Here is a 12837-nt window from a genome sequence, read left to right on the forward strand (position 1 = left end):
ATCATCCAGTGGCCCTATCACCCAGGGGAAAAACAATGATATGCCTTGTAATGACAGGGGTCAAACGTATCCGTCTAATTTTAATATGTCTCCTGCAGACAGAATGCTGATGGTGTTAAATCCTTGAATAAATGCTTCAATTCACTGAAATTAGTCCTTAGTCCTCTATCTTTCTGACGGGGGGGGGCGACAAGCTGTGTGCCCTACAACGGACGTTCTCGGACACGCCCATATCCTCAAAAGATCCATATCTCTTTTTGAATCTCTCGTTGAGATGTTCTTACCCTTTTGGGGCTCTGCCACTTAGATTTTTTTTAAGAATCTGGCCTTTTCCTTTTGGTCTTAATGAGACCTTGTCGAGACTTTGTTGACGACTGAGAAGATAGTTCATGATCGGGGGATGTCTCTGATTGGATTCGAGATGTATCAGGAAGTGATTCTCCTGTTTGAGTAGATGCAGCAGGCGAGAAAAGTTGATGAGAATCTGTTTGTCTGACATCCTGCAGATACTTTAGTTACTCTAGATGTGGCCTCAGTTGTTGGTCTGGCAATGGAAGCAGCATAGCTTTCGGTCTGTCCTGAGCTTTGGACTAATTTTGCGTGAATTATATTGTATTGATTAACATTTGTTGTTTCCAAACGGGGCAGTCTTTAGAGTAAGATGGGTGATTCCCTGCGTAGTTAGTGCACTTTTTGACCTTACTGTCACAATCTTCTCTTGGGTGTGTCTTTAATGTGCAATGTGCAAGGATTTACGCCCTGGCCAAACTTTTGACATTTGAAGCAGCTAAGGGGGTTTGGAATGTATGTCTCCACATTGAGATTACAATAGCCTGCCTTAAGAGATTTTGAAGCATTAGTTAAAGAAAAGGAAAAGAGATAGGTGTTGGTTTTAATGGTTGTATCGTTTCTACGGGTTGACAAACGTTTAACATAAAGTACACCCTGATCCTTCATCTCGGAGACGATATCTAGTTCCGACATGTCAGCCAGCGATTACTCACGATCTCTAACGATTCCCGCGCTCATGTTAAGGTGTTGTGAGCCATGGCGTTGACAGGAACGCCGACAAAAGTATTCAACAGGTTGGCTTACTGCCGTCTTTTGCCACACTCAATCAACAGCGCACCAAGGGCTCCTTTCACGAAGCAACCTTTACTAAGGTTAACCTTTTCTCCCATTCCTTAACATTGCACTAAGGTTACCTTAGTGACTTACGATCACCTTAGTGCTTTGTGAAAGGAGGCCCTGAACATTATCTTTTTATGTTCTTCACATCATCGGCAATGCCTTGGATACCCCTAGACACACCGGTGATTATTATCCTCTCTAATATTACGATTGTGAATAGATTCTAAGATGGTTTTCGGAAGCATGTATTTTTCATTTCGATTTTCTAGATATACACAAAACCCTTTCGTTTGCTATAGTTAATATTTGCACTGGGTATATCTGTTGAAATTTTATTTACTCTTTGTAAATGTACGAATTACCGAAGTAATAATTCCACACGAAATATATACTCAGACAAGCCTCAAGCCCCAACTGGGAGACCTCCACCCAAACATTGTGAAGCTCCTGAGTATCCATGCTACTGTGGTCCTTTCTACTTCAGAGGTTGAGAGAGTCTTCTCCAGGGTGAAACTCATTGTGACAGACCATAGGAACAGGCTGAAAGTAAATAATTGCACCAAGCTATTTATGGTCAGCATGAATGCTCATTCTTCTACGGACATTGATTTGAGGAAGTGTGTGGCCAAGTTCGTGGCACGAAAGAAGAGGAGAATATGAACGAATAATTTTATGAACTTGCATCAAAGCATGCCAAACAGATCCAAATGATGTCAGCCACAGTAAATTACTGAACCCTTAATTGTTGTGCCTTTTTTGTTTGCTGAATGCCCTTTTGAATTTTAAAGTGCCCTATTTTCTCTGAGTCTACCCTGCCCTTTCATATTCCTGGGGGAAACACTAAGAAGGCAGATACATACTTTCGCCACCATCCTACAGTTCACAATTTAAATAATGTAAACATATATAATGCCAAGGCTAGACGTATTTTTAAACAAAGTAAACGTCAGTCTTGGAAGAACTGTGTATCAAATATCACGTACACCGACGACGAAGGTGTGGAACGTGATACAAAGAATCAAGGGCAAAGGCAGAAATTATAGGGCTCCTTTCCGAGGATTTTACCATTGCGGGGGATATTGATGACTTTGTCGTCTTGTTGATGAAATTTGGAGGGCACTTTCCTCCCTCGTGGCGCCATGACATAGCTTTACCAATACCTCAGACTATCCGGGATCACATAAATTAATCAAACTCCAGACCCAGCTAACAATTCTCGTTGTCACAACGTTATTATGTGTCCACTGATGTTTACGTCGCCACAAGGTTAAGTTATCTGATGCTAACGTATTTTACGTTGTCTTAACATTCTAGTTAATTAACGTATTTTACGTTGTCTTAACATTCTAGTTAATTAACGTATTTTACGTTGTCTTAACATTCTAGTTAATTAACGTATTTTACGTTGTCTTAACATCTAGTTAATTAACGTATTTACGTTGTCTTAACATTCTGTTTAATTAAATAGAATGTTAAGACAACGTAAAATACGTTGATAGCTTTCCCAGTAGAGAACAGTACATATGAAACAGAGGAGAAATTCACTTCAATTTTTATTCGTCAATTAGCATGTTGTTTTGGTCGTGTGTTTTCTTAAGCTGTAGCTGAATATTGAAGAAAGAATCTCAAAGTGAAAAGTTTTACAGAAAACTATCGTGACACCAAGTTATATGAAATGTTGTTGTATCGTTGTGAGGAGCCCAAAGCATAACGTTTCCTCAACGTATATTTGCAACGTTGTTATTACGTTGTGACATAACGTTATAAAGTGATGCTATACTTACGTTGTGACAACGTTGTGTCATGACGTTACCAACCTACAACCTTCCCACAACGTTGCGAAAATGTGTGTTAGCTGGGAACCTACTTCGTTAACTACATGGTAGCTGCATTGTATCTACCCGTGAAGATCCGGGTTTGAATGAACCTTCAGTAACCCATGCTTGTCGTAAGGGGACTAACGGGATCGGGTGGTAAGGCTTGCTGACTTGGTTGACACATGTCATCGGTTCCCAATTGCGCAGATCGATGCTCATGTTGATCACTGGATTGTCTGGTCCAGACTCGATTATTTACAGACCGCCGCCATATAGCTGGAATATTGCTGAGTGCGGTGTCAAACTAAACTCACTCACTTCGTTAACTACATTGTAGCAGCGTTAGTAAAACCATGGAACGTCAATGATAGATTAGTATGGCTTCTAGAAATCAATAGTCTCATTATCTTATTGGTTTTCGCAAACATAGTAGCACTACTGACCATTTGGTTCAGGCAGAACTATTCATTAATAATTCCAAAGTAAATATTCAGCACATTGTATCAATCTTTTTCTACCAGGAAAACGTATATAATACAACATGGAAGACTGACGAGCCTTCTCTTAACCAATGCCGTATCAAATTATCTTTGCAGTATATCACTAAACCATATTCTAGTCAGTCGAACCTTGCATATAACTGTGTCTTTAATCCCCTCTATTGACCCGAATAACATGTTTTGTTGTTTTTGCAATAATGTAAATGAGAGTGTGTGTCATGTGAACTGGGAATGTCAGGAGACACAAACCTTTTGGATAAACCTACAAATTTGGCTCAACAACTTTTTCCCACAACCATTGATATTATCTTAAAAACATGATTTGGTTGGGTACTCCATATGAAGATAGAATGCTAAATCACATCATCATTGCTGCGAAGTGACATATTCACATCTGCAGTATTAAAAATATGCTTCCAAATCTAACTTTATACATAAAAGCTCTGAAAGAAATCTTTTTAAAAGAAAATCATATATCAACAAAAAAAAACATAAAATACATAATTTCAATCACAAATGGAGCCTTCTCTCCCCAGCACTAGAGGACTCTTAACTGTATCGATGTGTACCCGGCATTATCTATACATGATTAATGTAATGATTTATGCATGTATATGAATATACTAATATATTGATATCATACTTGTACATCATGTAGCTGTATTACTTTAAGCCTTAAGTATCACGGCTTTGTATATCTGTGATATTGTAATCTTTGGTACCAATAAATAAAAGAAAGAAATAATTATAATACATACAAATCCTTATTTCCAGATGGATCCAAGGATGGTGGTGCCGTGACTTGTACCACTGTCATTGGATCTTTTAAAATGTTCACCTGCAGTGTACCCTCGTGACGCCGAAGTCCCGGGTTCGATTCCCACATAGGTACAATGTGTGAAGCCCATTTCTAATGTTCCCTGCCGTGGTAGTGCTTGAATATTACTAAAACCTTCGTAAACTAAACTCATTAGAATAATCTGGCTTTGAGACAATTGTGTAATTTTTCGATTCCAAATAGTTTTGCCTTTAGATTTAGACATTTCAAGCTCTATACCTTATTCATTATAGTACATAAAAGATGTAATTTACTACACTACTTACACATGCTGTGTTTACAATAGTAAATAGTCCTTTAACAAAACATGAAAAAGAAATTGAATTTCCTCTGACTTTCATCAGAAATGCTTCCAAGAATAAGCTGTCATCAATCTTCAGTTTAATATCAGTCATCAACATTTTCACCATTTGACCATTTGATATTCACCAACTAGAATGAGCGTATTAAAAGAGTATGGAAGTATTAAATTTCCAATAACCCTCCCTCTTTTGGTTAATAGTGTTTGAGAAAGTAAAGCTAATGACGCTATGCTAATGTAAATGGTCGAAGATGATGATGTATACAATGGTACTTACCATGCCCCAGATGAAGCCAAACAACAAAAGGTATCCCAAAGGAGACGAGCCCACAACAACAGAGCCTGTGACAAGACATCATACACTGCAATAGCTCGATGGCGACGGTATGCGTCCACACGCGTTAAACGGACGTTTAATACTTTTGTTTGCAAGGTGATAAGTTTCGTAGTTGTTAAGCATTTACAGATCCATCTTTCTGTTGTCATAATATATTAATATCATATTGTATTACTCCTCGGATAAAATTGTCGAATTCTGATTGGTCAATAGCCAATGCATACTACACCGGTTGTACAAATGACCTTGACCTTAGATGGAATGTGGCTGCTAAAAAGCTGATCGTTTCAAAAGTTTAGGGTTGGCGTATACAATTATGAGTGTGAACAGAGTAATAAAATTGTTGTCATAATTTCTTATTTGTTTGTGTCAATAAAAATATTCAAAAAAATAAAATGTTTCTGTATTTCACTTGTAGTTTTACGAAACCTCATATTCGATCATCTAGCCATGAATTTATGAAACACGATTATAAACATGGTAGGATTAAATATAATGTGAAAGACGTAGATATACCTAACCAAAAGACATCAACAACGTTAGATAGATGAGACAGAAATTCCTGAGTTGTCGCAACTAATCCAATGACACAACATTCAGGGTGGTGGTAAAGTGAGATTAGACCGTCAGGATGAGAACAATCTTGCGATATTTTAACCCTCGTGAGTATATCGCCACTAACATTATCACTGACTAATTTATACAAATCAATTATAAATATAATTTATCTATTTACAAAACGTTTTCGAACAATTCTACATCCTTAAATAATTCAGTAATTAAATGACATTTAAAATTATTAAAAATATCCATGGCTGTTTTTACACTTAAACATTGCCAAACTTCACAGTGTACAGCGACAACAACCCGCTAACCTACATCCTGACATCAGCCAAGTTACATAGCACAAGGCACAGATGGGTAGCAGAGCTGGCCGACTATAACTTCACGATCAAGTATAAGCCTGGAAAGAAGAATATTAGATGCTGATGGACTTAGCAGAATGCCTTTGGACATTGACAATTTTATGTCAGAATGCACTTGCGAGATCGACCACGAACCGATTTAGGTGTCAATTGAAGTTTCTAAGGCTATTGGAGAAGGGGATATTGTTTGGATTTCATCACTAACAGATGACCACTTATGCCTATCAGAAGTAGGCTTGACACAGAGCAACTCCTCACACTTCCGTCGCTTCACCGCTGAAGATATCAGGAGAGCTCAAGAGGATGATGATCATGCTGGGTCGGTGCTTCGTAGCCTGCACAGGAAGCGAAAAGGTAGTGTGAAGATCAATGAAAAGAACAAAACAGAAACGACTGATCTTCTGAGAGAAAGGAAGAAACTGTTTCTCAACAGTGATTGTGTTCTCTGTCGGCGGACTGTCTTGTATGGCACTGAAGAAAGAACTCAAATAGTTCTTCCCAAAAAGTTCAGACGACTTGTGATGGAGGAGTTTCACAACGAGATGGGACACTTGGGTTCAGACAGAGTCATCGCCTTGGTCCGGGAAAGGTTTTACTGGCCTTACATGCAACTGGATGTGGAAAGATATGTTACCAAGGAGTGTACATGTTTGAAAGACTGGAAACCGACTATCCCGACGAAAGCACCGCTGAAGCCAATATCAACATCTGCACCATTCCAGTTAGTCTCTATTGACTTCCTCCATCTAGAAAGAAGCACAGGTGGTTATGAGTACATCTTAGTGGTTTGTGATCACTTCACAAGGTTTGCTCAGGCATATGCAAAACGAAACAAATCGGCAAAGACTGCTTCAGAGAAATTTTTTAATGACTTTGTGCTCAAGTTTGGATTTCCAACTAAGCTCCATCATGATCAAGGTGCGGAATTCGAAAACCAGTTGTTTTATCATCTTCAGAAATATTGTCGCATGGCCAGATCGAGGACTACCCCCTATCACCCTGAAGGTAATGGACAAGTCGAGCGCTTTAACAGGACCCTGCTCAGCATGCTTCGTACCTTACCGAGAAAAATGAAAAGTAACTGGAAGGATCACTTGAACAACATCAATATTGAAAGAAATCATGTTCCAGCACATATTTAGTATACATTATATACCAGGCTACAGACCACAAGCAGGAAAGGTAGACCTTGGGGGTCATGGGGACCTATAGAGCGTCGGCTTCTTGCATGATTCCCAGCGGTATTACCTGATCACTCCTACAACTGCACAAGAAACGATTTGACAGGTTACTCGCCATTCTATCTTCTGTATGCTCGGTCACCACGACTACCAGTTGACTTGATGTTTGGTTTATATGACAACCAGTCCAAGGGAAATCACTCTGCGTATGTTCAGAAGTGGAAACAGTGCATGCAGCAAGCATATGACCAAGCGAACACGATCGCCCAGAAGACTTCAGCTAAAGAAAAAGAACAGTATGACAAGAAGGTGAGAAGTACCACCCTTCTGCCTGGAGATATAGAGTGCTCGTCAGAAATATGACGGAGAGAGGAGGGCCTGGGAAGCTGAGATCCTACACTGTTAACAGAAGATTCACATAGTCAACAAACAACTGATGGAGGACAGCCCGGTATATGAAGTGAAGCCTGAGGATGGAATCGGTAGGACTAGAGTGTTGCACAGAAATATGTTGCTCCCCTGTGATGGACTGCCAGTTGAAAAAACGGAGGTTAAAAGGGAAGAGAAAAAAATCAAGGCTCCAGTGAAGAAAAAAGTTGTAGACTATCAACAGTCAGAAAATGAAAGTGATTCTTCTGTTAGCAGTGATCTTGAGGACTTTGAAGTGATTATCCCCGGTCACCCGCAAGAGACTGAAAGAAGACCGAATCAAGTGTCAAGTCAGTCCATGGATCGCGGTAATGGTAACTGCACTGATGAGGATGGAGAAGCTAGTAAAGCGTCTAGCGAAGAATCACAGGCAGGTGAAGGTTCCTTAAGTGGTACAGAGTCTGCTGATCCACCGCAAAAAAAGGTTGAAAGTGATGACGACTCAATGCAGGACGCTGATGATGAGACCAACATCAGGGACCCCCGACCGCAGCGTCGACGAAGAAGGTACCCAACCAGACTGACATATGACACCCTTGGGAACCCGACGAGGTGTGAACTACGACCGACAATGAATGTGTTGAGTAACCCCCAGCCGGTGTTATCAGCCCCACTACAGCGCCTCTATCAGATTGTAGTATCGCCAGTGATATCGAACCCATGGACCTATCAGGTAGTGTGGAGACCTGTGCAAATGGTCAACTGCCACTAAACCAAGATATCGGATACACTGAATGATCATATGAAGCAAGCACTGCAGAATATTATTGAATTACAAGTTTTATGTCTGTAGACATGCAGGTTTACCAGAATTATCCCACTGGGTTAACTATATGTTCCATGTAGACTTGCAGTATTATGTTGACTGGCCATCTCATAGTATTGTGGTTCTCAAGCGGTTTCGATATTCGGGTTGTATATTGGAATTTAGAGTGGGAATGTTGGTATTGTGGATTACTGAACTTGTGTATGGCTATGAACCAAAGGTATTTTAATCTGTGGCAAATTGAATGTTGATTAGTGGTTAATATTTACTTGTAATTGTATTGATAGTTGCATACAAATGTTTCGAAATGTCGGGTCGACATTTTTTATGGGGGCGAGTGTAAGAATGTAGAATATTAGCTACCTTCGGTAATATGCCAATGGTCAAAGGGGGATAACTCTGCCCGAAGAGCTGAGGGACGTCCGTTGTCAACGGACCAATCAGATTGCAGCGTCATGCTCGTGTCTGGAGCCCGCCATAATAAAATTGGATCGACATAAATCTGCTCTGTTGTTTTAGGTATGTATGCATTTCTGTAGGTCGAAATAAAGTCTTCTGTACACAACTACGTATTTGTAACATTACCGGGTACCGGAAAATAGTCATTTAGGGACTTGTAATGCTGTTTATGTGATGTTTTGGGTAATTTATCAATGTCGAGGTGAAACGCTCGTGATTTTGTGAAGGTCAAGTTGTCGAGTAACGCTTACACTCGATTTAGATTCAATTATTATTGATCTCGTACTTACAATAGGTGTTTTACTTATTTAAATAGTCAAAACAATTATTTTAGGCATATGTTATTGTAGGAAAACCAATAATAGTAAATAGCCGCCAACTTTGATTGAAGTTTGAGTGTCTCCTAGTTTCGTGGGTCACGTGACTGGTATACACCCCACCCCCCGCCATAGGGGAAGTAACTCTAATCTGTTTATATAGTGGAAGTTGATTTTACTCATCGAGAAGTGAGTTACGGGTAATGTTGTGACTATGTATTATCTCAATGTATTTTCACTTGCAAATTGGTAAAACACATGTAACTGGTATTCTATAGGAATTATTGTCAAGTCATTTTGTAATTTTGAATAAAGCAAAAGTATTGTTAACATATTTTATGTGACTATGGGTCATGTATAAAATGATATTTCTATGAATATGTATATCAGAAATAACTGCTCTTCATGCATGACGTAATCATACATTAGTGATTTTGTAACAAATGAATAAGTATTTCCAATATTTCAAAATATCATATTGGGTGACATAATGTATTATCACCAAATGCCTGGATTTGATATTGTCATCCGTTGGAGTATTATCTTGGTGAAAAGAATGAGTTATTTTACAATTTCCTTGTTGTGATTAATTCATTTAAAATTTGACAGTTAATTTTCCAGTTGAATCCTTTGTGAAAAGTCAGAAACATTTTATAATAGAAATGGTGTGAGAATCTGATGTACTCAGGATATTATATCCGGGGCGCAATAGTGGTTGTAGCTTGTATGACACATGTGTCTGGAGCCCGCCATAATAAAATTGGATCGACATTAATCTGCTCTGTTGTTTTAGGCTGGTTGCTGAGGGTCTTACATTTGCACTATCGATACACATTTTCTGCATATTACATTAGGTCCCACATCTTTGTCAAATTTTGCGTTGTATCAAATACGTTCATCAAAGAACATTAACCCTTAAATATTGCACTGTTAACACACGTGTTAGGACTGCATTTCAGCTCACAATGATGGACATATTTTTGAAGTCAATAATATAACATTAAGTTTTCAGAAATAATAGAAGACCTTAACCCTTTAGTATTGCACGATTAACACACAATTTCTGGGTAATACTTTGGCTCCCAAATTTTGCTTTGAATGAAAAGCATTAATGAAAGAACATTAACCCTTTAGTTCTGTACTGTTAACACACATTTTCAGCTCACATTATGTGTACTAATCTTTGAAGTAAATTAAAGACCTTTATGTTTTCACATTTATACTTTATTTACTATTAACACATATTCTGGACATTACGTAAGCTCCAAAGTCTTTCACAAATTTTCTCCACGATATTGTTATTCATAACTCAGCATTTATACTTGTTCAAACCTGACTTTTGTTTCAAATGAAGCTTCACACTTTTCACTTGTACAAACACTGCACATGTAAACTTTTTATAACACTATGTGAGTTCTTTAGTTTTGAGTTAGGCCCTACATATGGACATTTATAAAATCCCATCATGCACCTGTACCCAGAATGCCATATAAACATGGAGAACACTTGGCAGTACACGTTGCCTCAGCAGATGATCTTGCTGCTTATCTTCGTTGTACTGGTTTTCATAGCAGTGGTTTTGAGGTTCACTTTCAGAAGACGGGATCTCATTTTTAGGAGATTGGATCAGGAACTAGCTTAAGGCACAAATAGGTTGCAGGTGCATATATATCTATTCTGCATGCATTTCTGACTTTATACATTAACATTTTCATTGGTTACTTAGTGAGTGAGTGAGTGAGTTAATATTTAACGTCACATCGGCAATATTTCAGCCATATCGTGACGAGACCATTTGATATTGAAATGAAATATATGTATATTATAAAAATACCTGCCGAATAACTTGGATATTGTACCCATTGTAACATTACAATGGCATGTTTCACAGCTCCAGATAACTTGTTTAATGATTGGATATTACCCACTTGTTTTCAGCTGTATTTGTGTATTCCCCTTTTCCCTTAGGTAATCAAATCGTTGTTACCCGTCTTGGTGAGAATGTATTGGTAATTTCCAAAACAACACATATAAGTCATATTCGATGTCTAAATGAAAATGACATTAGTGTAAATCCATATTCTTGGCATAGTTTCATTGGTTATATGTGAACTTGGCATATTTTCTTACATGATAAGCATTTTCATCTTGAAATAGCTCATCTGTCTATATGTTGAAGCTAAATTAGTTATTATTAGTTTGTATTATTAAGGCAGTGATGGATATTGTTTTCCTTGCTTTGCAGGACAACTAAATATATTTCAAAATTACTCCCATTTTCATCAGCTGAATCAGAGGCTTTAATATTGTCAAGCACAATTCTACCATGGCTACGTGAAATGCTAGAATTTGATTGGTCAAGCCATAAAATCAGACGGTATCAATTTGGATTGAAAATGCGTCTGATTTCACGGCGCTTCACTGCGCACGTATACAACACTGCCGCACTACTTCAGCTTGACCATCAACATGACTAATATCAACACAACAGACGTGATGGAAATGCAGATGAAACATTTATTAAAACTCAAAAAATACAATTATATGATTTCTCCTCCACAATTATTAGGGAACCTCACTATCATAATTATTACCTTCTTCTATTATAAAAATATTCAAACTCAATTACAATACACAGCCCCAAACATAAACAAACAATATCTAACATATAAATCAGAAAACCTTGTAAAAATACATCCCTGTCTATCCCTATTTGTGCGGCAAAACGTTTGTAAACATTTACCTACCTGGTAAAATGGTATATGTTGTTTCCGTTTAGAATGGTAAATTCGCAAGATAATGGTCAGGCGAAACACAAAATTTGCCACTCATACTCCATCATGTCCCGTTGCATCGTTCAAAATGTCAAAAACTGAACCATGAGAATTCAGTTCTCTGCCACCTTCCCCGAAGGATGTCACTGCTATGTTCGTACACTTTGAAAAGCTTGGCCACAATCCAGTCCCAAATGATGAGAACAATGTTCCAAGGAATCCCAAGTTAGTTGCATGTACACAAAGCTGCACTGTCACTCTTCCTCGCATGCCGGGGTGGAGGCACGTACGTGAAATCATGATCGACACTCGCCGGTCATAAAAAATCAACAGTCTTTGATGAGTTACAGGTTATAGGTCGATCAGAAAGGATCTATTCTTCGATTCTGCAGGGTTCAGGTTCGACAGTCAGTCAAGTATTTTCCACTGTCACTTCGAATTTCAACCTTTCGCAAAAAATGTAAACACTGGCTCGTCCGCCATTTCAAACTGTTGCGTAACTGTCTACTTCCAAGAAAGTAAGTAGGTCAGACGATTCCATTATACTGTGGCCAGGGGGGTACAGTAATACGGCACACAAAACAATAGGCTGGTTTTGGTCTTGTGGAGTTATGATTATAAAAACCAAGCTCTTAGGTGTTACATTATTGCATTGAATAAACAGTAGTTTGTTTTCTTTGGACAGAATATTTTTTATGTTGCAATGTTAAAAACAATACGAACGGAACCTACCACACCTTTATCAGACGAGTTCAATTGGCCTGTGTTTGGAAATTAGATGAATGTTAGATCGAATTGATAGTCTCTAAATTAATAATTTGAAACATCACGCTACGCGTTCGGCTTCAAATACAATCCATAAAGTTGTGTCATCTCTGTATCAGCAACTTCTTGAATGCCAAACAAATCATGAAGTTGATGTTTTGTTATGTTATATAAAAATTCATCTATTTGCTTTACGCTATTATATTCAGTCATATTTTGAATTGAAACCAATTAAATATGTAATATCATGTTGTAGGGAAGCAGTATCTATTGTTTTAGTGTTATTTACAATACTC

General features: G+C 38.2%; 1 protein-coding gene across 1 annotated transcript; it reads left to right on the forward strand.

Moving 5' to 3' along the window:
- The first annotated feature begins 7441 nt into the window (after positions 1 to 7441).
- Positions 7442 to 9821, forward strand: LOC124259461. Its single transcript, XM_046693597.1, has 2 exons — positions 7442 to 8745; positions 9796 to 9821. The coding sequence occupies exon 1, from the start codon at positions 7468 to 7470 to the stop codon at positions 8170 to 8172; it is 705 nt and encodes a 234-aa protein (XP_046549553.1). The 5' UTR covers positions 7442 to 7467; the 3' UTR covers positions 8173 to 8745; positions 9796 to 9821.
- The last annotated feature ends 3016 nt before the right edge of the window (positions 9822 to 12837 follow it).

This window comes from Haliotis rubra, unplaced genomic scaffold (assembly GCF_003918875.1).
Source record: "Haliotis rubra isolate DU_JTF1 unplaced genomic scaffold, ASM391887v1 Scf722, whole genome shotgun sequence".
Lineage (NCBI taxonomy): Eukaryota > Metazoa > Mollusca > Gastropoda > Lepetellida > Haliotidae > Haliotis > Haliotis rubra.

Bases quoted from the DNA above. Each gene is read 5' to 3' on its own strand.
- LOC124259461 (XM_046693597.1), top strand. From the start codon at position 7,468: ATGGAGGACAGCCCGGTATATGAAGTGAAGCCTGAGGATGGAATCGGT.